General features: G+C 48.8%; 1 protein-coding gene across 4 annotated transcripts in view; it reads right to left on the bottom strand.

The window, feature by feature from the left end:
• PAN2 (poly(A) specific ribonuclease subunit PAN2) overlaps window positions 1-22,517 on the bottom strand; it is an 81,176-nt gene that overhangs the window by 2,810 nt on the left and 55,849 nt on the right. For all 4 annotated transcript variants that reach the window (XM_073552223.1, XM_073552225.1, XM_073552224.1 and 1 more), the window contains exons 16-22: window positions 15,091-15,164; window positions 1,645-1,789; window positions 1,297-1,440; window positions 973-1,032; window positions 805-895; window positions 567-724; window positions 192-335 (exon numbers count right to left, since the gene is read on the bottom strand). In XM_073552223.1, the coding sequence (XP_073408324.1) occupies window positions 192-335; window positions 567-724; window positions 805-895; window positions 973-1,032; window positions 1,297-1,440; window positions 1,645-1,789; window positions 15,091-15,164 (816 nt within the window). The remainder of the gene's footprint in view (window positions 1-191; window positions 336-566; window positions 725-804; window positions 896-972; window positions 1,033-1,296; window positions 1,441-1,644; window positions 1,790-15,090; window positions 15,165-22,517) is intronic.

Raw genomic sequence — 22,517 nt, 5'->3', positions numbered from 1 at the left:
AAGAAAATGTATAGTGCAGGACTGATAAGTGGTTAAACTAGAGTCAATACTGTACATAAATGATAAATCATGACTACTGGGAGGTCAGTTTTTTTTCTCTTTTCTTCTCTCCTCTTGGAAAGAACAAACATGTACAACAAACACCGATGTGTTAAAGTGCACAAGTGTTGTATGGAGTACAAAAAACTAACCTGTTCTTGTGTGGAGATATAATCATCAATGAATGGGACACCTTCGTTAGGTCCCTGCCCCCTAACACAAGTAATACGAGCAACAGACATCTGACTAGGTTTTATTGTAGACTTTGTACCGTCACTCCGTAGCTCAGCTTCCTCCTGTTAAAATTAACACAACCACAAGATGTTGGAATGGTGCATAAATTCACTACATTGATGTAGTGATTGTGTAGACTATTACTTAAAGGATTTTGTTCTCACAGGGAACAGATAATTTGGATTAAAAATAAAACTAATGTTAATGCTATATTGTAGCCAGATCCAAGTCAACTTATGCATGCGTTTTGTCCAGGAGTTTGCCAAGAAGTGTTTTAACGATTACTGCTTTACCTGATTTAGGGTAACAAACTCTGCATCAAGCCCCACCAGTTCTCCTGCCTGTGGCATCTCATTCAGCAGTAATGGAATGAAGGTTGCGTGACACTTCCTCTGTTTCCTTGCTAGAGAAGCTTCTGCCAGTAACACACTAGCTTCAATTGGATTTTTAACTAAAGGAAATATTTAATCAGTTACTGGTAAAGAAAAGTGAATTTGATGGAGGTGATGGGTGGGTGGAATGAAGTCTTACTAGTCAAGTTGAATTTTGAATTCAGGTTCCTCTTAGTATAGAACAGTATTGCAGGTACTTTCCAATTCATGTCAAACTGTACAGCTTCACACTGAACACAAGAAAAGTTAGTTAAGGTTTACCCCCTTCATCTCAAAAGGCAACATTTCTGTATTAGGTTATCCTTACCTTATCCACAGGTTCAATGAGGAAATCATTGAACAGATACCACTGTTGATGTGTTACTCCCTGAGCAAAAAAGTAAAAAATGTAATAGTTAAAAAAAAAAAAAAAAAAAAAAAAAAATAATTTAGAAAACCCACATCTTATGAAATTTTATATATCCAACTAATGCCACTGGGAAGTCCATGTAAGTGACCAATACAGACACTATATATGGTGGAGGCATGCCAAGAAACAGAGTTGGAACCAGAGATTTATTTTGGTCACCCATTAAGAATCCATTTGGTGGCTTGACAAAAACCACTTTGAAAAATGTCTTCCAACACTCACCTCCTTTCTTTGGTGATAGGTCTCTCCCACTTTTATGTGTGCTACCAAGCTGCCACCTGTGCGGGGATCCAATACATGATTGACGGTCGCCATTAGGTCATACACATTTGTGGCTTCATCTGCATTATCTTCTACCTGACTAGTCTAAAAAAAAAACAAAAAAAAAAAAAACACCCACCACAATTCTTGGTTAAGGTGAAAATTAGTTAAGTATGCAATAAACATTAATATTTGAGACCAAACCAGTCGGCTATTGTACAGCAGATGCTTTTAAGAAGGCATCTTTAGCGCCGGACAAGTTAAAAACTTAAACAAAATTTAAATATAAAAGATTTATAGGAACTATACCTCCTCATTCTCAGAACAATTAAGAACCTCCAACTCTTTGTTTTTAGAAAGTTTCATCTTCAAGGAATAGGGGACCCACACATTACGAAGTTCTTCCACTGAAGGCATTAGGGATGGTAGTGGCCCTTCAGAGTGACAGTCATTCCTGCCGAGGACACAAGGAGTTGAATCTTAGTTTACTCAATTGTTCCTCCAGTGGAAACTAAGATTTGTAGGGGAAGGGGGGGCAAGTTTATGTCTATGTGATTTGGAAATACACTCACTATGAAATTGCAACAGCAAGAAGGAAAAGTCATGGGGTTATGACAATTGATGAGAAAAAAAACAAAAAAAAAACCAAACATGTTAATAGGTTTTTTTGAAAGTTTGAGTGCAACACAGGCAACCATTAATAACTTAATTGACATGCCAAAGTATGCAAGTGCATGTATTTGAGAAAAGATCCACCATGCAAGTCAGTCTTCCGCTGCCAGCTCCCTTTCCAGTTGCTGACCAATGATGTCCCAGATGTGCTGGATGAGAGAAGTAAAGACACGCTGTGGGCCATTTTAGTACGTTTATGCCACAAACCTAATGATCCTCTCAAAGATAAATATAATCCCCTCACGGGTGAGGAAAAAAAAAAAAAAAAATTTATATGAAGCCTATTTAACAAGGTAATGGGAATCAAATCATGCATATTCATATATCAAAGAGTTTGACACCGTAAAATGTTACACACAAAACTCAAAATATCTACAAAAAATGTACACTTATTCAAATGTGACAGAAGAGAAGCACAAAAGATGGATTTTTGGTTCTTACCGTAAAATCTCTTTCTTGGAGCCTTCATTGGGGGACACAGAATACCATGGGTGTATGCTGCTGCTGCTGCTAGGAGGCTGACACTATGCAAAAACAATAAAATTAGCTCCTCCCCGGCAGTATACACCCACCGACAGGCACCAAGCACCTCAGTTGGTGAAAAAGCAGTAGGAGAAGCAACGAGAAAAAAACTCGAACCATATGTACCAACCCAACAGGGGACTCTAAGACCCAACACGGTACAACTGAAAAAGGGAGGGTGCTGTGTCCCCCAATGAAGGCTCCAAGAAAGAGATTTTACGGTAAGAACCAAAAATCCATCTTTCTTTATCGCCTTATTGGGGGACACAGAATACCATGGGACGTCCCAAAGCAGTCCCAAGGGTGGGAACAGCAAAAAGGAACGAAAGTAACCGAAAGGCTCAGGTCGGCCGGTGAGCCACCGCCGCCTGCAGAACCTTCCTACCAACCACAGCATCAGACGAGGCCTGGGTATGAACCCTGTAGAACCTCGTGAAGGTGTGCAAGGATGACCAGGTTGCAGCCTTGCAAATTTGCATGGCCGAGGCCTGGTGACGAGCAGCCCACGAAGCCGCCACAGCCCGGGTGGAATGAGCTCTTACTCCCGGAGGGGGGCGCTTTTCCTGAAGACGATACGCTTCCAGAATGGTAGAACGAATCCAGCGAGCGATCGTGGATTTGGAAGCCGGAAGGCCCTTCTGGCGACCTTCAGAGATGATTAGCAAGGAATCGGACAGACGGAAGGAAGAGGTCCTGGCAAGATAGACACGCAGGGCTCTAACTACGTCCAGTTTGTGGAGAGACTTCTCAAGAGGATGAGATGGAGCCGGACAAAAAGAAGGAAGGACGATATCCTCATTGATATGGAAAGCGGAAACCACCTTTGGAAGAAAAGAAGGAACGGGCCTGAGGACGGCTTTGTCCTGATGGAGAATGAGGTAAGGGGAACGACATGACAAGGCCAATTCAGAAACTCTTCTGATGGAGGAAATGGCGATCAAAAAGGTGACCTTCCAAGAGAGAAGGGACAAAGGAATGTCCTGGAGAGGCTCGAACGGCGCCTTCTGGAGCGCGCTAAGAACGAGGTTGAGATCCCACGGGTCTATTGGCGAATGATGAGGGGGAGCCACGTGGGAAACCCCTTGTAGAAAAGTCTTGACCTGTGGTAGAGAAGCTAGCTCTCTTTGGAAGAGGATAGAGAGAGCGGAAACCTGGCCCTTGAGCGTACTGAGGGACAGACCCGCGTCTAACCCAGCTTGAAGAAACCCTAGGATAGACGGGATAGAAAACGACATTGGGAAGACTTTGCTATCATCGCACCAACGGAAAAAAGCCTTCCAGTACCTATAGTAAATGCGGGAAGAGGCTGGTTTCCTGGCTCTGATCATAGTTTGAATAACCTGACTGGACAGACCTGATTCCTTTAGAATTGCGGTCTCAATGGCCATGCCGTCAAACTCAGAGACTGAGAATTCTCGTGGTAAAGGGGGCCTTGCGAGAGAAGGTCTGGACGGTCCGGAAGCCTCCAGGGAACGTCCGCGAGCATGTTGACCAGCTCCGCGTACCAAGGCCGTCTTGGCCAATCTGGAGCAACTAGAATCACTGGTACGCCTTCTGATTTTATCTTTTTTACCACCCGAGGGATCAATGCCAGAGGCGGGAACAAATACGGAAGTTGAAACTGGGACCACGGAGTCACCAGTGCGTCGCATGCGACGGCTAGAGGGTCCCTGGACCTGGCTACGAACTGCGGTACCTTGTGGTTCATCCGAGATGCCATGAGATCGACATCCGGGGTGCCCCAACGGTCGCATATCTGAGAGAAAACCGCGGGGTGCAGGGACCATTCGCCGGACGCTAGGCCCTGGCGACTCAGAAAGTCGGCTGCCCAATTTTCCACCCCTGGAATATGGACGGCAGAGATTGTCGGAACGTAACGTTCTGCCCAGCGGAATATCTTGGCCACTTCTGACATTACCTGTTTGCTGCGCGTACCCCCCTGATGGTTTATGTACGCCACGGCCGTGGCGTTGTCCGACTGAATGCGGACCGGCTTGCCGGAAAGGAGGGGCTGCCAGTGAAGAAGGGCAAGGAAAATCGCCCTGATCTCCAAAAGATTGATTGGAAGGAGAGACTCCTGTGGCTTCCAGCGTCCTTGGGCCGCTTTCTGATGGAACACGGCTCCCCATCCTAGAAGGCTTGCATCGGTGGTGAGGATTTGCCACTGAGGAGGAAGGAAGGACCTCCCTTGGAGAACTGACGCTGGCCGTAGCCACCAAGTGAGAGACTGCCTCACTCTGAGAGGAAGCCGAATAGGACGGTCCAAGGACATCGTGGTCTTGTCCCAGGCTGAAAGCAGAGACAGCTGGAGAGGGCGAAGGTGGTACTGCGCAAAGGGCACTGCCTCCATGGAGGCCACCATCTTCCCCAGGACCTTCATGCCGAACCGAATGGGAATGGGAACAGGCCTCTTGAGAGATTTGATGCACTTGGACAGAGTTGCAAACTTTTCCTTTGGAAGAAAAACACGGGCTAGCTCCGTGTCGAATTCCATACCCAGAAAGGTCAGACGCTGGGTGGGGACCAGAATGGACTTCTCCTTGTTGACTAGCCAACCTAGGCGGCAGAGAGTGTCCAGGGTTATCTGAAGGCTCCGGAGACAGTCCTGGCGAGACGAACCCTTGATCAAAAGATCGTCCAGATAAGGGATGATGAGGATCCCTCTGGAGCGAAGGATGGCCATCACCGTCGCCATCACCTTCGTGAAAACCCGGGGCGCTGAAGCCAGGCCGAAAGGAAGAGCTGTGAACTGAAAGTGGTCTCCCTGAAACGCAAATCGAAGATACTTCTGATGTTGCACACATATTGGAATGTGGAGATAGGCATCCCGAATGTCCACCGAGCAGAGAAATTCCCCGGGCTCCATGGAAGCAATCACCGACCGAAGAGACTCCATCCTGAAATGGAGAATCTTCACGTGGCGATTGAGCAATTTGAGGTCCAGAATAGGACGAAGAGAGCCGTCTTTCTTCGGGACTACAAAGAGATTGGAGTAGAACCCGGAAAACCGTTCGTCTGAGGGAACGGGAACAATGACTCCGGCGGAAAGAAGGGAGGAAATGGCCTGCAGAAAACCCGGAATCTGGGCCCGCTGTCGGAGGCCGAGACCGGAAAAACCGTCTGTTCGGGAGTGAAGCAAATTCGATTTTGTAACCGGATGCGACGAGTTCTCTGACCCAAGCGTCGTCTACAACGGACAGCCAAGCATCCGCGAAAAAGGAAAGTCTGCCGCCCACCCTGGAAGGAATTCCAGGTGGGGGTGACCCGTCACTTAGACGAAAATCTGCCGGAATTGGCTCCTGCAGATCTGGAATATTGTCCTCTAGATCTCCAGCGAGGAGCGGGTTTGTAGGAAGGTTTCCTCTGATCCCGCTCCCTGGTGGCAGGCGGCCGATCCTGTTGAGTGGCCCTCTCCGTGGCAGAGAAGGGACGAAAAGGCCTGAATGGTCGAAACCCCCTTCTGTTGAAGGGGCGTTTTGGTCGAGACTGGGGAAGCGAAGTACTTTTGCCTCCAGTGGCATCGGAAATTATCTGATCCAGCTTTGCTCCAAAGAGCCTAGAGCCATGGAATGGCAGATTGGTAAGCGACTTTTTCGAAGTAGTGTCCGCATTCCATGACTTTAGCCAAAGGACTCGGCGTACAGCTACTATGTTGCTGTTAGCCCTTGCTACGCAGCCGGCCGCGGCCAAAAGGTATTTTCCCGCCTGGTTAATCTGATCTGCAAGATCTGCCAATTCGTCTTGAGGAGCTGACGCTAAGATGCCTCTGCGAAGAATTTTTGCCCAAGCGGAAATGACCTTCGCCACCCAGGCGGATGCGAAAATAGGGCAGAGAGAGGTGCCAGATGCCTCAAAGATAGATTTAGCCAGAGATTCAATCTGCCTGTCAGAAGGATCTTTGAGCGACGCCCCGTCTGGAAGAGAGAGAACCGTTTTAGAGGCTATCTGGGATACTGGAGGATCTACCTCTGGAGCCTTGGACCACTTTGAGAGCAGTTCTGCGTCAAAGGGGTACAGAACGTCCAAATACTTGCGGCCTGAGAAACGTTGTTCAGGGCGCTCCCAGTGTTTGGCTAAGGTAGTATTAAAATCGTTGTGATTGGGAAAGGTTCGGGACGGAGGTCTGGCTCGTCTAAGGACAACCGAGCCTTCCTGAGCTGGAGCCTCATCCTGTTTAAGTTTTAGTGTTTGGAAGATAGCTGCAAGCAAACTATCGACCATGTCCCGCGTTTTAGAAACGCTGTTCCCCTCAGAGCTAGCTTCCGAATGAGAATCATCGCCTGACTGAAGGCTGTCATCTGAGGAAGGAGAAGGAGGCCTGGGAGCAGAAGGGCCCTGCGAGCTCGAGGACGAAGAGGACCGAGCCCGCTTCCTAGAAGACCTTCCCCGTCTGTCTCTCTGAAGGTCGCGGTCAGGTGCGGACGACTCACCCCGAGAGGTGGTCGGGGCAGAGGTGGCTGAGGATAGCTGAGGTAATCGTTCTAAAACCTGGACCAGCGACTGTGATACTTTTGTCAAGTCAGACACAGACTGTGACATTGTAACGGCCCACTCCGGGGAGAGAGAGGAGGGAAGAGCGCCCTCCGCCCGGGACTCTGTGCGCTCCTGAGATGCTGACATATTGGAAGGACTGCAGGGGGGGCAGAATGGAGACGACTGACCTGATGCCCACTTCTTTTTACAGCGCGCACAGGCGTAATAGATAGCGGTGGGCCTGAAGCAGAGATCCCCTGAAGGGTTGGGCATAAGTAGACTGCACTGAATGGCCGCAGGATTTATGGAATAACTGCTGAGGGGAGCTAATCTTTGCCTCAGAGCAGAGCCTACCGAGATTCTGTGAGCAGCAGAAAACGCTGAAGTGTCCCCCAAACAGCGCAGGAAGGAGTGAGATAACCAGGAAATCCTTGTGCTGGAAGATGGGGGGCGGAGCTTAGCGGCTGCGCCGTGATTGGCTACCAGCGACGGAGGGGGCATGACAGAGAGGGGAGGCTGGCATTCCAAAGAGAAAGAAGCCCTGTGATGGGCTAGAAAAGGCGCGCTGAAAGAGCGCGCTCAAGAATGGAGGAGGGAGCAGAGAAATTCCCCTGGCTGAGGGGAAAGTGAAAGTGAAAGTGACGGCGCCCGCGCCGGCGCTGCAACCCCTTGCCCACCCCGACATACCGCGCTCAGGATGAAATATGAAGCGGTCCCCTGCTTGCGACGCTGCTGCGGTGAGTGAAGGAATCCGCAGCGTCTCCCTGACTAAGAGGGGAAGGGATAGTTCCATTGTGAGAGCGCGCGGCAGGCAAAAATGGCGGGAGATTCAAAACAGTGGACCTGTAATCCCAAGATCCAACTTCTCCCATGCACTGGAGCTTATGCGGGGGCCGGAGGGAACGTACAGGCACTTACCTGACGTCCCTGAAGAGGATGACCACAGGGGCCCACGGGGAAACGGCAGGCCGCTGGGGGAAAGGGAGTCCTCTGTACCCGCATCCTGCAGAAGACGGCTTGAAATACCTGCGATCGCCGTCTTCCTCTCAGCCCTGTCCCGAGAGAGGGGTGAGGAGGGGGATTCGGCAAGGACTAGCCACCTGTCCACAACCCTTATCACCGGAAGGCGAAAGGGAAAAGTCCTGCCTGCGGTACTGAGAGTTGCGATGTGGATGACACCACACTGCTCGCTCAGCCGCATGATATGGGAAATCAGGGTGACAACTACACCCTGTTTCCCGATGGAAAATAACCTAAAAGACAAAAGAGGGAAAAATTAAAAAGTTCAGACTAAACCTGAAAAGAAAAAAGCGGATCTGGGGAGATCCCGGTCCGCCTCCTACAGACACTAAGCACAAACTGAGGTGCTTGGTGCCTGTCGGTGGGTGTATACTGCCGGGGAGGAGCTAATTTTATTGTTTTTGCATAGTGTCAGCCTCCTAGCAGCAGCATACACCCATGGTATTCTGTGTCCCCCAATAAGGCGATAAAGAAATTACTGTTTGCCTCCCTACTACACTTGTCTTGTCAAATGACCATATGGCTAATCAGAGGACTCAGACATCAAGACATTAGGTAGTCATCTACAAGGTACACAAGTTAGGCCATTTACATGTATGTACATACACATCTGACAACATTGCAACCTAGCTTATGGCCTAAGTATATATTTTTATTATAAAACACAACTATTAAATATTTAATTGGGTATATTATCTGTGGTCACTGTTGCTATAGAGGTAGTAGCAAACAGCAGCCTCAACGCACGTTTCACCGCTGAGGAATTGTGGCTTCGAAAGGAAGTGGTAGGGTACATATCTGAGGATATTTTATCTTATTTTTGGAGTGTGTGTAACATTTTACTATGTGTCAAGCACGTACTATGCGGTTTCACAAGTATGCAGCCAGTGTGACTACAGACTTGAGGCCAACCCCCACCCCAAGCCTGCACAATCCATTTAAAGTTAGTTGCTTGGTATTTTGTACTATGGTTTTCTGCAATAAGGGATGTCCTGGCAAACAAGTCTTCTAGCTATGACTTTCAACCAGAAATCTAAATGAATGCATTACCACGGCCTACCATCTCTCCAGACTTGTCTCCCATCAAGCACATATGGTTAGCAATTGCAAAGTGAACTGCCAGCAATGGATGTTACTTTGCCCAAGTGCATTCAGGGTGGCTGAATAATCCCCAGACAACCATTAACATCATGGATCAAAAGGAATCAATACAAGTACTTACATGCCTTACCATAGAGTGCGTTGATCACACTATGCAGTATAAAAATAGAAGTTTTGAAGAGGGTTATTTTTTACCCCTCACAATTTATGTATTAGCCGGTCTACTCATCCTCTGATTTGCATAATGTCTTGACTTTTCAACTTTGTGTTGCAATTTCAGTGTTGAAAAGCAAATCCTCTTCATGCGATTAGAAAGTCAGCTAAATAAGTGTACCAATACAATCCTCTAAACTTGTTATATTAAAAGGAAACAAGTCACTAAAAATATAGTCCAATCTGCAGGCATCATCTTATACTCTTTCTGGAATGTTTGCTCTAGTGGGGGGGGGGTTGTCAGCGATTTAACAGCCATCTAAGCTTTTTGTACAAGTGTGTATACAGTTACTGAAAGGGACAAAAAAAAAAAAAAAAAAATAATTCCCATTTCACAATGGTAACTGGGGAAAATGGCCCCAAAGTTTGTACAATTTGTCTCCCGAGCATGCTGGAAAGCTACTGTTTGGGCACATGGCCAGTGATAAATAGGAAAAAAAAAAAAAAAAAAATTACAGTTTGACTTTTGAAAGCAAAAACGGCATCCGGCTTTCGATTCCGGCCAAGACACAATTGTAGAGCCCCTGACGTAACGGTCTCTAATCTGCAGGAAGCTCTGAGTAGGCACAAGTGTTCACAGGTTCATTGCAGCTCTAAGACTTAAAGGGAAAGGTATATGAAGTAATCACTTACAAACTGATTTACATGAGCATAGTTGCTATAACAGGATTTTTGTTCCTTACCGTAAAATAGTGTCAGGAGGCTGACACTATGCACAAAAAAGTTAGCTCCTCCTCTGCAGTGTACACCCCACCGACAGGAAATAGTATATTCAGTTAGTGAGAAAGCTGTAGGAGAAGCAATCTGTAAATGAGACAAACCACAGAAAAACTAAAAATGTAACAATATAATATAGTAAGAAGCTGTTCAACTTGGGAGGGAGCCGTGTCCCCCAATGAAGGCTCTGAGAAACAGATTTTACAGAAAGCAACAAAAAATCCTGTTTTCTCTATCGCTTCATTGGGGGGGGGGGGGGGGGGGGGGGGGGGGAACGACACAGGAACCATGGGATGTCCCCAAGCAGTCCCTGGGGAGGGAATATGAAGCTTCATTGATGTCAGAAAACTCACTATTGCGGCCTGCCAGATCTTTCTGACTAGGCTGGCGTCAACTGAGGCGTAGGTAAGGACCTTATAAAATTTGGTGAACGTGTGGAAGACCAACTTGCCGCTTTGCAAAGTTGTAGAGCAGAAGCCCTATGGTTCAAAGCCCCGGAGGCAGCCACTGCCTGGGTAGAAAGAACCCTGATCCCAGGGGGAGGCACTCTGCTCTTGACCCTGTAAGCCTCCAAGATCGCAGTCCTGATCCAGCGAGCAATCGTAGGCCGGAAGAACTCTTCGAGCACCATCAGGAATGACAAAAAGTCAGTCTTCCTTAAGGGGGCAGTCGTGGCCAGATAAACCCATCCCACCCTCACCAGGTCTAGGCTTGCTCAAAGAACGCTCCAGAGGATGAGCCGGACAAAGTGACGGGAGGACGATATCCTCATTTAGGTGGAAGGAAGGCACAAAACCACCTTATCCTGGTGCAGAACCAAAAAGGGTGACAGGAAACTGCTGCCAACTCCGAAACACGCCTAATGAAAGTGATGGCCACCAGAAACGCCACGTTCCAAGACAGAAAAGACAGTGAAACCTCTGAGCGGTTCACAGTGAGGGCTTCTCAGAGCCTCCAGAACTAGATTGAGGTCAGGGTCCATCGGTGTCCTGTATAGAGGAGCCACATGCACATCTCTATGAAGAAAGGTTCTGACCCGAGAACGGGAGGACAGATTCTTCTGGAAAAGAAAAACAGCCACGCCTTTAAATTGAGCAACCGAGAATACTGGTGGCAGATCGGACCTTGGGATAGGAGATCTGGTCAGTCTGGGAGCCTCCAGGGGGCATCTGCGAGAAGATTGACAATGTCCACGAACCAAGACCTTCTGGGCCAGTCCGGCACGATGAGAATGACCGGCACTTCCCTCCAGGAGGAGAGGGGAGGAAACAGATAGGGAAGCACAAACTGGGACCAGGGAATGGCCAGAGTGTCGCCGCCCACCGCAGGACCTGGAGACGAAACGTGGGACATTCCTGTTCAGTCGGGACGCCATGAGGTCCACGTCCAGAGACCCCATCAAATGCAGATCTGATGGAAGATCTCCTGATGCAGGGACCATTTTTCCTGCTGCGAGACCCTCAACTGAAAATCAGCAGCCCAGTTGTCCACGCCGGGAATATGCACTGCGGATATCACCGAAACAGTCGACTCCGCCCAGAGAAGAATCATTGTTACCTCGGCCATTGCTGCAGAACTCCGGGTCTCTCCTTGGTGATTGACCTATGCCACTGCAGCGGCATTGTCCGTCTGAACTCAGATTGGCAGGCCCTTGCGAAGAGTTTCCAAGTGGAGTAGGGAAAAAAGAATAGCTCAAAGCTCTAGGATGTTGATCGGCAGAGAGGATTCCTCCACCAGCCAATGTCCTTGGACAGTCAGCTGACTTAATACTGCTCGGCAGCCTAGAAGGATGGCATCCGTCACCACTTGCCAGTGGATGGGAAGGAAGAATCTGCCCTGGAGGATGAGAGGGGAGTCCCACCACCATCTGAGAGATCGTTTGACTTGGTAAGAGAGCGGAAAAGGACGATCCAGGAAGAGAACCGACGTGTTCGACTGTGAAAGGATGGCCCGCTAAAGGTCTTGAGTGGAACTGGGCTAAGGGGGATCGCCTCCGACACGGCCACCATCCTCCCTAGAACTCATGGCTGAGCAGAAGGAAGGAAGCCGAATGCTTTGTAGAGAGCGAACCCCCCCCCTGCTGGAGGATCACCCTTTTCTCCTTTGGAAGAAAGACCCTTGTCCGACAGGTGTCGAACAGCATGCCTAGAAAGATCAGGCGCCAAGTCGGAACAAGGCAGGACGTCCTCCTGTTGACAAGCCACCCAAAACGGGAAAGGGTGTCGAGAATGATGGCGAGGCTGTCTGGCCTGAGAAAAGGACAGAGCCTTGATGAGGATAACATTGAGGTATGGGATGAGAACAAGACCTCTGATTCTCAAAATGGCCATGATTTTGGTGAAAACCCTTAGGCGGTTGCAAGACCGAAAGGCAGGTTGACAAACTGGAAATGTTGCTGATTTACTGCAAAGCGCAGGAACCTCTGATGGCCTGGGAAAATAGGGACATGACAGGCATCCTGAACGTCTATGGAGCACAGAAATTCCTGTGGTCCATGGAAGCAATTACAGAACGCGGAAACTCCCATCTTGAAATGTCTGTCTCAGGCAGACTCTCCTGTTGAGCAACTTGAGATCCAGGATGGGCTGCACTGTGCCGTCTTTCTTTGGCACCAAACAGGTTCGAATAGAAACCCGTGAAGTGTTCCCGCTCCGCAAAGCGATGAAAGGACCGAAACTGCCGCTTCAGTGGTGGCCGACAGGGTTTGGACTGGGGAAGGGAAGAAATCGTGCCCCCCGTGACGTCCTTAATCTGGTCCAGCAGGGAGCCGAGAAAACGAGTGCCCTGAAAAGGCAAACTGGTAAGTGACTCCGAAGATAGGCCCGCCTGCCAAGCCTGAGCCAGATAGTCCGGCGAATAGCCCCAATATTGAGAGAAGCCAGAACTGCGCAGAAAGCAGCATCTAGAGAGGCTGAGATCAGGTACTTTCCTGCAAACGAAATCTGGTTGGCGAGATCCGCCAAGTCATCCGGACGAGCCGCAGCACGAATGCCATGACAGAGCTCTTTAGCCCACTTGGCAATAGCCATGGAGACCCAGGTGGAAGCAAAAGCCAGACATGATGTTGCAGCTGCAGCTTCAAAAGCTGATTTTGTGAAGGATTCTATGTTCCTGTCATTGGAGTCCTTGAGGGACGCTCCATTAGCGAGCGGGAGCACCGTGCTGGAGGACAGTCTGGGACACTGGCGGGTCCACAGTAAGAGAAGCTGTCCAATTAGTGGTGAGCTCAGGAGAAAAGGGATATAAGACTCCGAAGCGCTTTCCTCTCTGAAAGTGCCTGGTCGGGTTCTCCCTTTCTCTGGTGAGTATCTCCTGAAATTCTCTGAGGGGCGAAGACCTTGGAAGATGGTTTGACCGCCTAAACGAAACCACCTGATCTGCGGGTTCCGTAGAGGTGTCCTTGATTTTAAAGGACTGGTTGACCGCCACAATGAGGCTCTGGACCAAGTCTCTGTTAGATGTTTGGTCCGAATCCAGATACGATTCATTCTCTAATGGTGTGTCCGAGAATGTTTCGCCTGACTCTGGAGAAGAGGATCGGGTAGAGGCAGACCACCGGGAAGGCCTGGGGTTGTGAGATGGAGCGGGAAGAGGACCTAGAAAGGCACCCCTGTCTGATCTCTGGCGGCCCGTGTTAGAAGGCCCAGCCAGTGACCCACTAGCAGCTGCGGGCGTAGGAGGGAGCAACCTGTCAAGGACAAACACCAGAGTCTGATACCTTGGTGAGATCTGTCACAGACTGCGACTGAGAGGCAGCCCAGCCTGGAATAGGGACTTTGCTGTCGCCAGGGACAGAAAGGAGCTCCTGGGCAGTGGGGTTTCTGCAGCTCTGACAGAGGGGAGAGGATTGAAGAGACCACAAAATGACTGACCAGAGCAGAAGAGGAAGAGGTATGTGACTGAAGTGGCGCAAACAAAAGCGCCATGGTGTCGCTTATACGTGCTGCAAAGTGGCACAAAGAACAGGAGCCCCTGTGTGCCAAAAATACCCTCTCTTTCCCAAAAGGATCTGCAAAGCAGTGCTGAGGCCCCCCAAACAAGCCGCAAAGCAAAGTATGATCTGCACTAGCCGCTTGAAGAAAAAGTGGTGGGGTTGTCTTTTTCTCTTCAGCACCTGGGGAGGAAAGAAAGTACCTCCCCATTCACGAAGACCGGAATCCATGTTGCGAGACGTCCACGTCTCCTCAACCGACAGGCTCTGGTGGGTGAGTGGGTGGGAGACGGAGGCAGGACTGGGTCTTCTTCTGGATCACCCAAACACTTCTGTGTTAGTATTTGGGACCCTGCCTAACAGACATGAAGAAATGGGGTGGCAGTACACGCCGCACTCAGTCTCTGCGTGGGAGTACAGTTGTGACCGTTCACACTATCACTCCAGGTACCTGAAAAGGAAAAACACATTAGGTAGATATGGGTCTCTAGAGAGACCCGTGTCCACCTCCTACTGACACCAAGCTAAACTGAATATACTAGTTCCTGTTGGTGGGGTGTACACTGTGGTGGAGGAGCTAACTTTGTGCATAGTGTCAGCCTCCTAATGGCAGCAGCATACACCCATGGTTCCTATGTACCCCAATGAAGCGATAGAGAAATTAAGATACCTATGGACCTGTAGAAGCGCCAGCAAGGCGTGAAACAGCTGTAGTGTGGCAGGTTTTACTGTTCATGAAACAACTCCGACACCTGCACCTCTGCTAATATCAATGCAACCCATTATATGGATTAAAACCACATCTAGAAAGGATCGGGTGATTGCTGCTTTTCTTGCTACCTTTTCTGATACAGACCTATGGATATGTATATGATCCCTTAGTCTCATGATACACTTTAAATACATTTTGTGGAGTGAAATTTAGGTGAAACCTTACTGCATTTGACACCAATAACAGATTCACTTTAGAACTCCTACAAACTGACTGACTACCTGTATGTTTAAATGAGGGCATTACCCTGCGCCCAATGTTTAGCCAGTCAAAAACGGCTTCTTTGAGCAATTAACAATTAGGAAAGTTTTCTGCCAATATGATATGTTCTTACCATCCACCTCTGCTACTTTCATTGGGTTTGGGGTAGTTTAGCTCCATTTTTCGCAGGGCCTTTTTAAAGGCATACTGAAAATAAAGAAAATCTTTAAACTGATTGATTTAAAACCCAACATGGCAAGCTACTTTGTGTGGACAAATCCTAAGTGAGGCTGGTTTCACATTAGCGCTTTTTAAGCGCACGCATGGCCGGGGGTAGCTCCGCCCCCGAGCCGGCTCTCTGCCCGGCGTGCCCGCCCCTTGCTTGTAGCGCCGCCTCCTAGCGCACAGCGGCGCCTGCGATCGGCGCACCCTATCTTTAGCATAGGGTGCGCAGATCGTGCGCAGGCCGTGCGCTAGTTGCGCTTTGACCTGCGCTGCGCACTTTTGACGGTGCGCCGTGCGCGCCAAAATCCGAAAAGTTTGATTTTGGCGCGCACAGCGCACCGTCAAAAGTGCGCAGCGCAGGTCAAGCGCAACTAGCGCACGGCCTGCGCACCCTATGCTAAAGATAGGGTGCGCCGATCGCAGGCGCTGCTGTGCGCTAGGAGGCGGTGCTACAAGCAAGGGGCGGGCACGCCGGGCAGAGAGCCGGCTCGGGGGCGGAGCTACCCCTGGCCGTGCGTGCGCTTAAAAAGCGCTAATGTGAAAGCAGCCTGAGCCAAAATTAGAGTAGGAAACTCTAGACAGGTTGTTAACCAAGATTAAAATGGGACTATCCACACAGAATGACTGTTCATACCAAACAAAGGGGGTGGGGGTAGTAATGGCAGATAGAAATCAAGCAGGTAGGAAGGCATGTGCAAATAATTGTTGTGAAGCACTCAGCGGTGGACTTATTTTGAACAGTCACTCTGTGTAGACAGTCTTTAGGTAAAGTGTGCCCTCTAAGCAAGTAGCCAGTGATTTTTCACATTCACAATATAAAAAGGTCAAAAGTGTGTATTTTTGGAAGACCGGTGGTAAAAACTGCCATGTATAAGAGTAATATTGTAAAAATCTGCAAAACGTAGATTTTTATATAGCGCCAGTAATTCCATGGTGCTGTACATGAGAAGGGGGGGGGGTACATACAAAGTTATAGATATCGTTAACAGTAAACAAATTTACAATGACAGACTGGTACAGAGGGGAGAGGACCCTGTCCTTGCAGACTTACATTCTATAGGATAGTGGGGAAGAGACAGCAGGTCGGGGGTGCAGCAGCACTGGTGGTTTTGAGGTGGTGGCGAGGCAGCAGAGTGGTTATTGCACGTTGTAAGCTTTCCTGAAAAGATGGGTTTTCAGGTTCCATTTGAAGGATCCGAGGGTGGTGGATAATCGGACGTGTTGAGGCATGGAATTCCAGAGGATAGGGGATATTCATGAGAAATATTGGAGGCAGCTGTGTGAGGAACGAATAAGTGTGCAGGAGAGTAGGAGAATCACAGATTACATGAGGGAAGATATTGGGAGATTAGTTCATTGATACAAAGAGGGGATAGGTTGTGGATGGCTTTGTAGGTCAGTGTTAGTAGTTTGAACTGGATTCGTTGGTGTATTGGGAGCCAAGGGAGGGATTTGCAGAGGGGAGAGAAAGGGGAGTAGCGAGGAGAGGTGGATTAGTCGGGCAGCAGAGTTGAGGACAGACTGGAGTAGTGCAAGAGTAACTCATGCACCACTCCAGTCTGTCCTCAACTCTGCTGCCCACAGAGGAGAGTATTGCAGTAGTCAAGGCAGGAGATTAGGGCATGTACAAGAGTTTCAGTAGATTGAGGGCTGAGGAAGGGATGGATTCTGGAAATGTTTTTGAGTTGGAGGCGATAGGAGGTGGCAAGTTTGGTCGACAGGGCAGAGTCGATAGTTACTCCGAGGCAGCGGATTTCAGGTGTGGGAGAGAGCGTGATGCCGTTTACCATAATAGATCGGGTAGGGAAGATATGCGAGATGGAGGAAAGGTTCCGAGTTCAGTTTTGTCTACATTGAGTTTTAAGCCCCCGTTATACAGTGATATCGCTAGCAATATCGCTGTAAAGTCACCGATTTTGTGACGTTACAGCGTTATCGCTGTGTCTGATACTTACCTCCGACCGGCTCCCCCGCTGGTTATCGCTGATCGCGCGAGAAGCTCCTGGACCATTCCTCGTCGGCCATTTCCTGCGGTTCTTCCTGCTGTGACGAGCGACGCGTGGAGCCGGGCAGGAGGACGCAGGATCGCTGCGTCTGACAGGTAACGACCCCCGTCCCCAGTGATGTCGCTGGTGAGATCTGCCTGTGTGGCAGCTCACTAGCGACCACCTAACGATGCACCAGCGACCCTGACCGCGTCATATCGCTGGTGCATCGCTAGGTGTAACGGTACCCTTAGGAAGCGAGATGTTTGACATTAGATGTTTGTCATTTGTTTTTGATTAACAAGCTACAATACTACATGTGTTAGGTTTGAAAATTGCTGGGGGGGGGGGGGGGCAAAATGAGGCTTTTGTTCATAAAAACATGAGGCCAACTGTGTAGCTTAATAGGTGGGGGTTCGAGCAACAGAAAGGTGATGTGGATCGCAAACAAATGGGAGTCCCAGAGAGCACTGCTGCAAGTATTTGTCTTTTGCATTTTTTTTTGCTCCCCTTCTTCCCAGACCATTGTTTTTCAGTCAAAATAGCCATAAGGGTTTTTTTTGCAGGACAAGTTGTACTTTTGAATGGTGAGATTGGTTTCAACATATTGTGTACTGAGAGACAGGAAAAAATTCCAAGTGCTTTGAAATTGCAACAAGTGCAATTTCACACTTGTTTTGGGGATTTTTTTTTTTTTTTTTTTTTTTTTTTTAACCATGTTCACCAAATGGTAAAAATGACCAGCCATTATGATTCTCCAGGTCATTAAGAGTTCATAGACAAATATGTCAAGGTTTTTTTATTAAAAAAATCCAAACTTTGGCATAAAAAAATGGTAATTGGGCCTACCGGTAGTTGGGTTTCCAGGAATCCATCTTCACAGCACCATGGAGGATGTCCTTCTTACCCTCAGTGGGTCAGGAACAATGAGCGGTTAAAAAGGACCTCCCCTTACCACCCATCAATAATTTTCAAAGTACCACATCTGGATGGATGCAAACAGACTATTAACAATTCTTATACAAATGTTACTTCACATCAATATGCAAACTCAACTTGCAGTAGGGAGGGAACTAGTAGTGCTGTCAGGATGGATTCCTGGAAACCCAGTTTCACACATCCGTTTGTGTCCGCCAAAACGGAGCAGTTTCCGTTTTTTGCCACTAACGGATCCGTTTGGATCTTTTTTTTTGACGGATCCGTGGTAGCCGCTAATGCAAGTCTATGAGGAAAAAAAAAAAAAAGGATCCGCCAAAAACATGGCGGATCCGTTTAACGGATTTGGACGGATTTATAAAAACGGAAGTGTGATCCAGGCCTTACCGGTAGGTCCAATTACCATTTTCCAGTTCACCACCTGAAAGCACCATGGAGAAGTACCAAAGGAGGGTAATTTTAGGGCGGGACTACGGCATGCAAGACCTTCCTGCCAAAGGCTAGCTATTCTGACACTATGTCCAATTTGTAATGCCTAGCAAAGGTACTAAGGTTTTCCCATGTTGCAGCCCTGCAAGTTTGTTCTGCTGAGGCCCCCCTCTTTCTGCCCATGACGTAGCTACGGCTCAAGTTGAATGGGCTCTATTGCTGTCTGGGGAATCTTTCCCTTGAGCTCTATAGGCCAAGTCTATCGTGGTTTTAATCCACCTCGCATTTGTCACTTTTGCCGCTTTACAGCCCTTATTTGGTCCCCCGTGCTGGACCAACAGATTTTCGTCTCTCCTCCAACCCTCGATTGCTTTTAGATGGTTTAGCACTGTGACGTCCAAATTGTGATAGACTCCCTCCTTTGGATTTCTGGGGTGTTGGCAAAATGAGGGAAGAACCACCTCTTTTATATTCTTGGAAGATGCTACTTTGGGGAGAAAAGTTGGGTCAAGCCGCAGGACTAACCCCTTCCTCAAAAATCTGTAGGTATCGGTCCTGTATAGATAGGGCCTGCATTTCCCCCAACCTCTTGGCTGATGTAATGGCTATGAGAAAGGCTGTCTTAAAGGAGAGAGTTTGGCTGTATCTTTATTCTCTGACAGGCGATACAGGGATTTACACAGCACATTAAGGACCAGGTTAAGGTCCCAGGGTGGAGGACTTCCTTACGAGGGGCCTCAATCTGTGTGGCCCTAGAAAACCTCGCTACCCAGGGATGGGTGGCTAGGGAGAAATCAAAGAAGACACTAAGGGCCAATATCTGTACTTTTAATGTACTAGGCCGAAGACCTTTTCTAAGCCCCAGCTGGAGGAAGTCAAGGATTTTGGGAATGTCCAGACTTGAAGCTCCCCCCCGATAAAGTACAGAATAGTTTCCAGATATATCGCCGATGTCACTGGCTTCCTACTTGATTGGAGTGTGGTGATGACATCGTCTGATAGGCCTCTGGATCTCAGGGTTTGGCGCTCAGGATCCAAGCAGATAACTGCAGCGAGTCTGGATTAGTGTTCAGTACCGGACCCTGGTATAGCAGATCCTGTCTCCTTGGTAAACGGATAGGTCTTACCACTGCCATTCTGTTTAGAAGGGAGAACCAGCTCCTCTTTGGCCAAAAAGGGAACTACTACGATTGCTGTCTAGTATCTTCCTGAGTGTTCTCGGAATTAGTGGAAGGGGTGGAAACACGTACAGGAGCCCTTCTCCCCAGGGTTGAGACAGAGCGTCGACCCCGGCTGCCCCCTCTAGGGGATTTAGCAAATACAAGGTTCTGACCTTTACATTGGTTCTGGAGGCAAAGAGATCCACCTGCGGTGTTCCCCCAACGCTGACAGTACGTGGAATATCACCGAATTTAACTCCCATTCTGTGGGATTTAGCGATGTCCTGCTTAAGTAATCTGCCAGCTGGTTCCTGGCTCCCTCCATTTGTACCGCCGAGATGGACTCGACCGAGTTCTCTGCCCACTCGAAGATCCGATCCGCCAGATGTTGTAATGACGGATGTCTTGGGCCTCACTGGCGTCTTAGAAACGCCACTGCAGTCATGTTGTCGGAGAGGACCTTCACATGTCTTTGTGACCCTGAGCCAGAGAAAATGGAGTCTCTACCCTTACCCCCTTTGGGATAGCTCCATCTCCCTGTCTTCCCTTTCCCCCTGTAGTCTGTCCGCTGATTAACCCAGGACCTACGAAAAGGGCTAATACTTGGTTCTCTGAGGAAAAAAAAAAAAACTTTTGTCTGAGGCTCTCTAATATGTCATCTAGAATGGGCCCAAAAACTTTACCCCCCCCCCCCAGAAAAGGGAATGGCACAGAGTTTGTTTTAGGATTGGGTATCCCCAGACAAAGTCTTTAGCCAGATTGCTCTTCTGGCTGCATTAGAAAAACTCACTCCTGGTGGCGACTTGTACGCACTCCACCGATGCATCTGCCATGAACCCTGTTGCGAGCTTTAGCAATGGCAGAGACTTGAGTATAACCTCTCTGGGGGTTTTTGCTTTGAGATGTTCTGTTCCTCCAAGTCGTCCACCCATAAATGCATCGACGGGCCACAAATTGCTGCAATGTGGGCCCGAATTATGGCTGCCGAAGATTCCCAGGATCTTTTCAGGAGTCTATCTGCCTTTCGGTCCATTGGCTCCTTCAGTCTGGAGGAGTCTTCAAACAGGATTGCAATCTTCGCCACATTGGCCAATGGTACATCTATTTTGGGTGTTTCGTCCCAAGTTTTTATATCCTCTGGATTGAAGGGTAAACGGAGCCTGAAATCTCTTGGTACCACTAGTCTCTTTTCTGCATCTTCCCACTCCTCTAAGATCATGGACCGGACATGGCTATTCACTGGGAACACTAGTAACCTTGGTATGCAGTCCACCAAACATTTCATCCTGTATGGAAACCTCCTCTGGGGTGTCGTATAACTGCATCGTGTCCCGTCCTGCTTGGAGGAGCTCATCGGTGTCCGCTGCAGAGAAGAGGTACCTTCCCCCCCTCTTCCTATCGGATCCTCCTTTTCTTCCTGATCCGAATCAGAGGAAGGACTAGATTCCCTAAGCCTCTTTTGTGGCCTCTGGATTTCTGGTATGAGGGAGGTTTAGGGCTGATATGCAAGCCTGCACTTCCTGTTTTATCATTGACCTCATATTGGTCATCAGCAAAGTCTGCTCCTCTAAAACAATTTTAATGATACAGGCTTTACAGAGTGGCTTCCGCCAGCTTTCTGGCAATTTTGTTGAGCAAAGATGAATATGCAAATAAAGTCCGTGGAGCCTCATTTAAGAGTCTCAAACACGGGACTAGCCAGATCTTCCTCAAGAGATCTTCCTCAAGTGAAGGACCCAGCCAAAGGGTGGCTCCTTTCAGAAACCACCATTACCACCATATTAAGTGGCCATTTAAGTCAATATCCAGCTCTTTACGAGTTTACAGATATGACAAAGGAAATACCAATGCCAGGTATCCATCCACAGACAGCTGTTTTGGGGTGTTGCCCCTCATCAGTGTGGAGTAGGATTCTGGCTAGGTGGCAGCAATGCCTAGTAGACCAACATCATAAAACAATCACTGACCTCAGAGACCAGTCAAAGAAAACACTGGTCTTAAATGATGCTCCACGAACTTTATTTGCATATTTGTATTTCCCAGGGAGCAATGCACCTAGGATTTCACTGATTGAGCGCCTTTGCTGGCTGCCGCAGTGTTTTCTTTGACTGGTCTCCCTGAGGTCAGTGATTGTTTCGTGATGTTGAGCAAAGATGACATTTATTCTTCGCGGGTTTCTTTCTCCTGAAGGGGTGGATGACTCCCTACAAATACACAGAGATCCTGCATTATCTCTGTGTGTAGGGTATTTTAATGTGGCATGGCTTTGTTAGTAGCCTACTCATGTGCCCCTGGCTTTGCTCTGCTCCCTCAGGTCTGGCTGTGTCCTCCATTATGTGGCACAGACTGCCCGAGTTTGTTCCTACCATTCAGGATGGCCAGCGGTGGGTACCGAGCCCTCCCCTTTATACCTCTCTTTACCTGGTTGATCCTGCTCCTACTCGATTGCCGCTTTCATGCGGCGTGACTGCACTGTTCAAGCCGCTCCATGCGGCAGGCGCTGTGCTGGGCTCCCCCACCACCCGGCAGTGATGCGGCCACCATGACCAGCGTGTGACAGGAAATGACATGCGGCCGCATCTCCTGCTCTCCCAGCACTCGATGCTTGCCGGCTGCTGCATTTCTGCGGCCAGGATTTAGCCGTGCGCTGGCTGCTGTGGCCACTACTGCACCCTGGCCCGTTTTGCAGTGGAGACTGCTGACCAGAGGCATGGTGCTGGGCCCCGAGAGCCCCCAAAGAGGAGAAAGCGGAACCCTATACCCAGGAGCAGCGCTACACTGGGGCTGGCTGAGGGACTCCCCATTGCAGGCATCAGCCGCAGATT

Source organism: Dendrobates tinctorius, unplaced genomic scaffold (assembly GCF_039654945.1).
Source record: "Dendrobates tinctorius isolate UK_male_01 unplaced genomic scaffold, ASM3965494v1 ptg000187l, whole genome shotgun sequence".
NCBI lineage: Eukaryota > Metazoa > Chordata > Amphibia > Anura > Dendrobatidae > Dendrobates > Dendrobates tinctorius.
The sequence above is the reverse complement of the archived record's forward strand: the minus strand, read 5'-3'. Positions and strand labels throughout refer to the sequence as shown.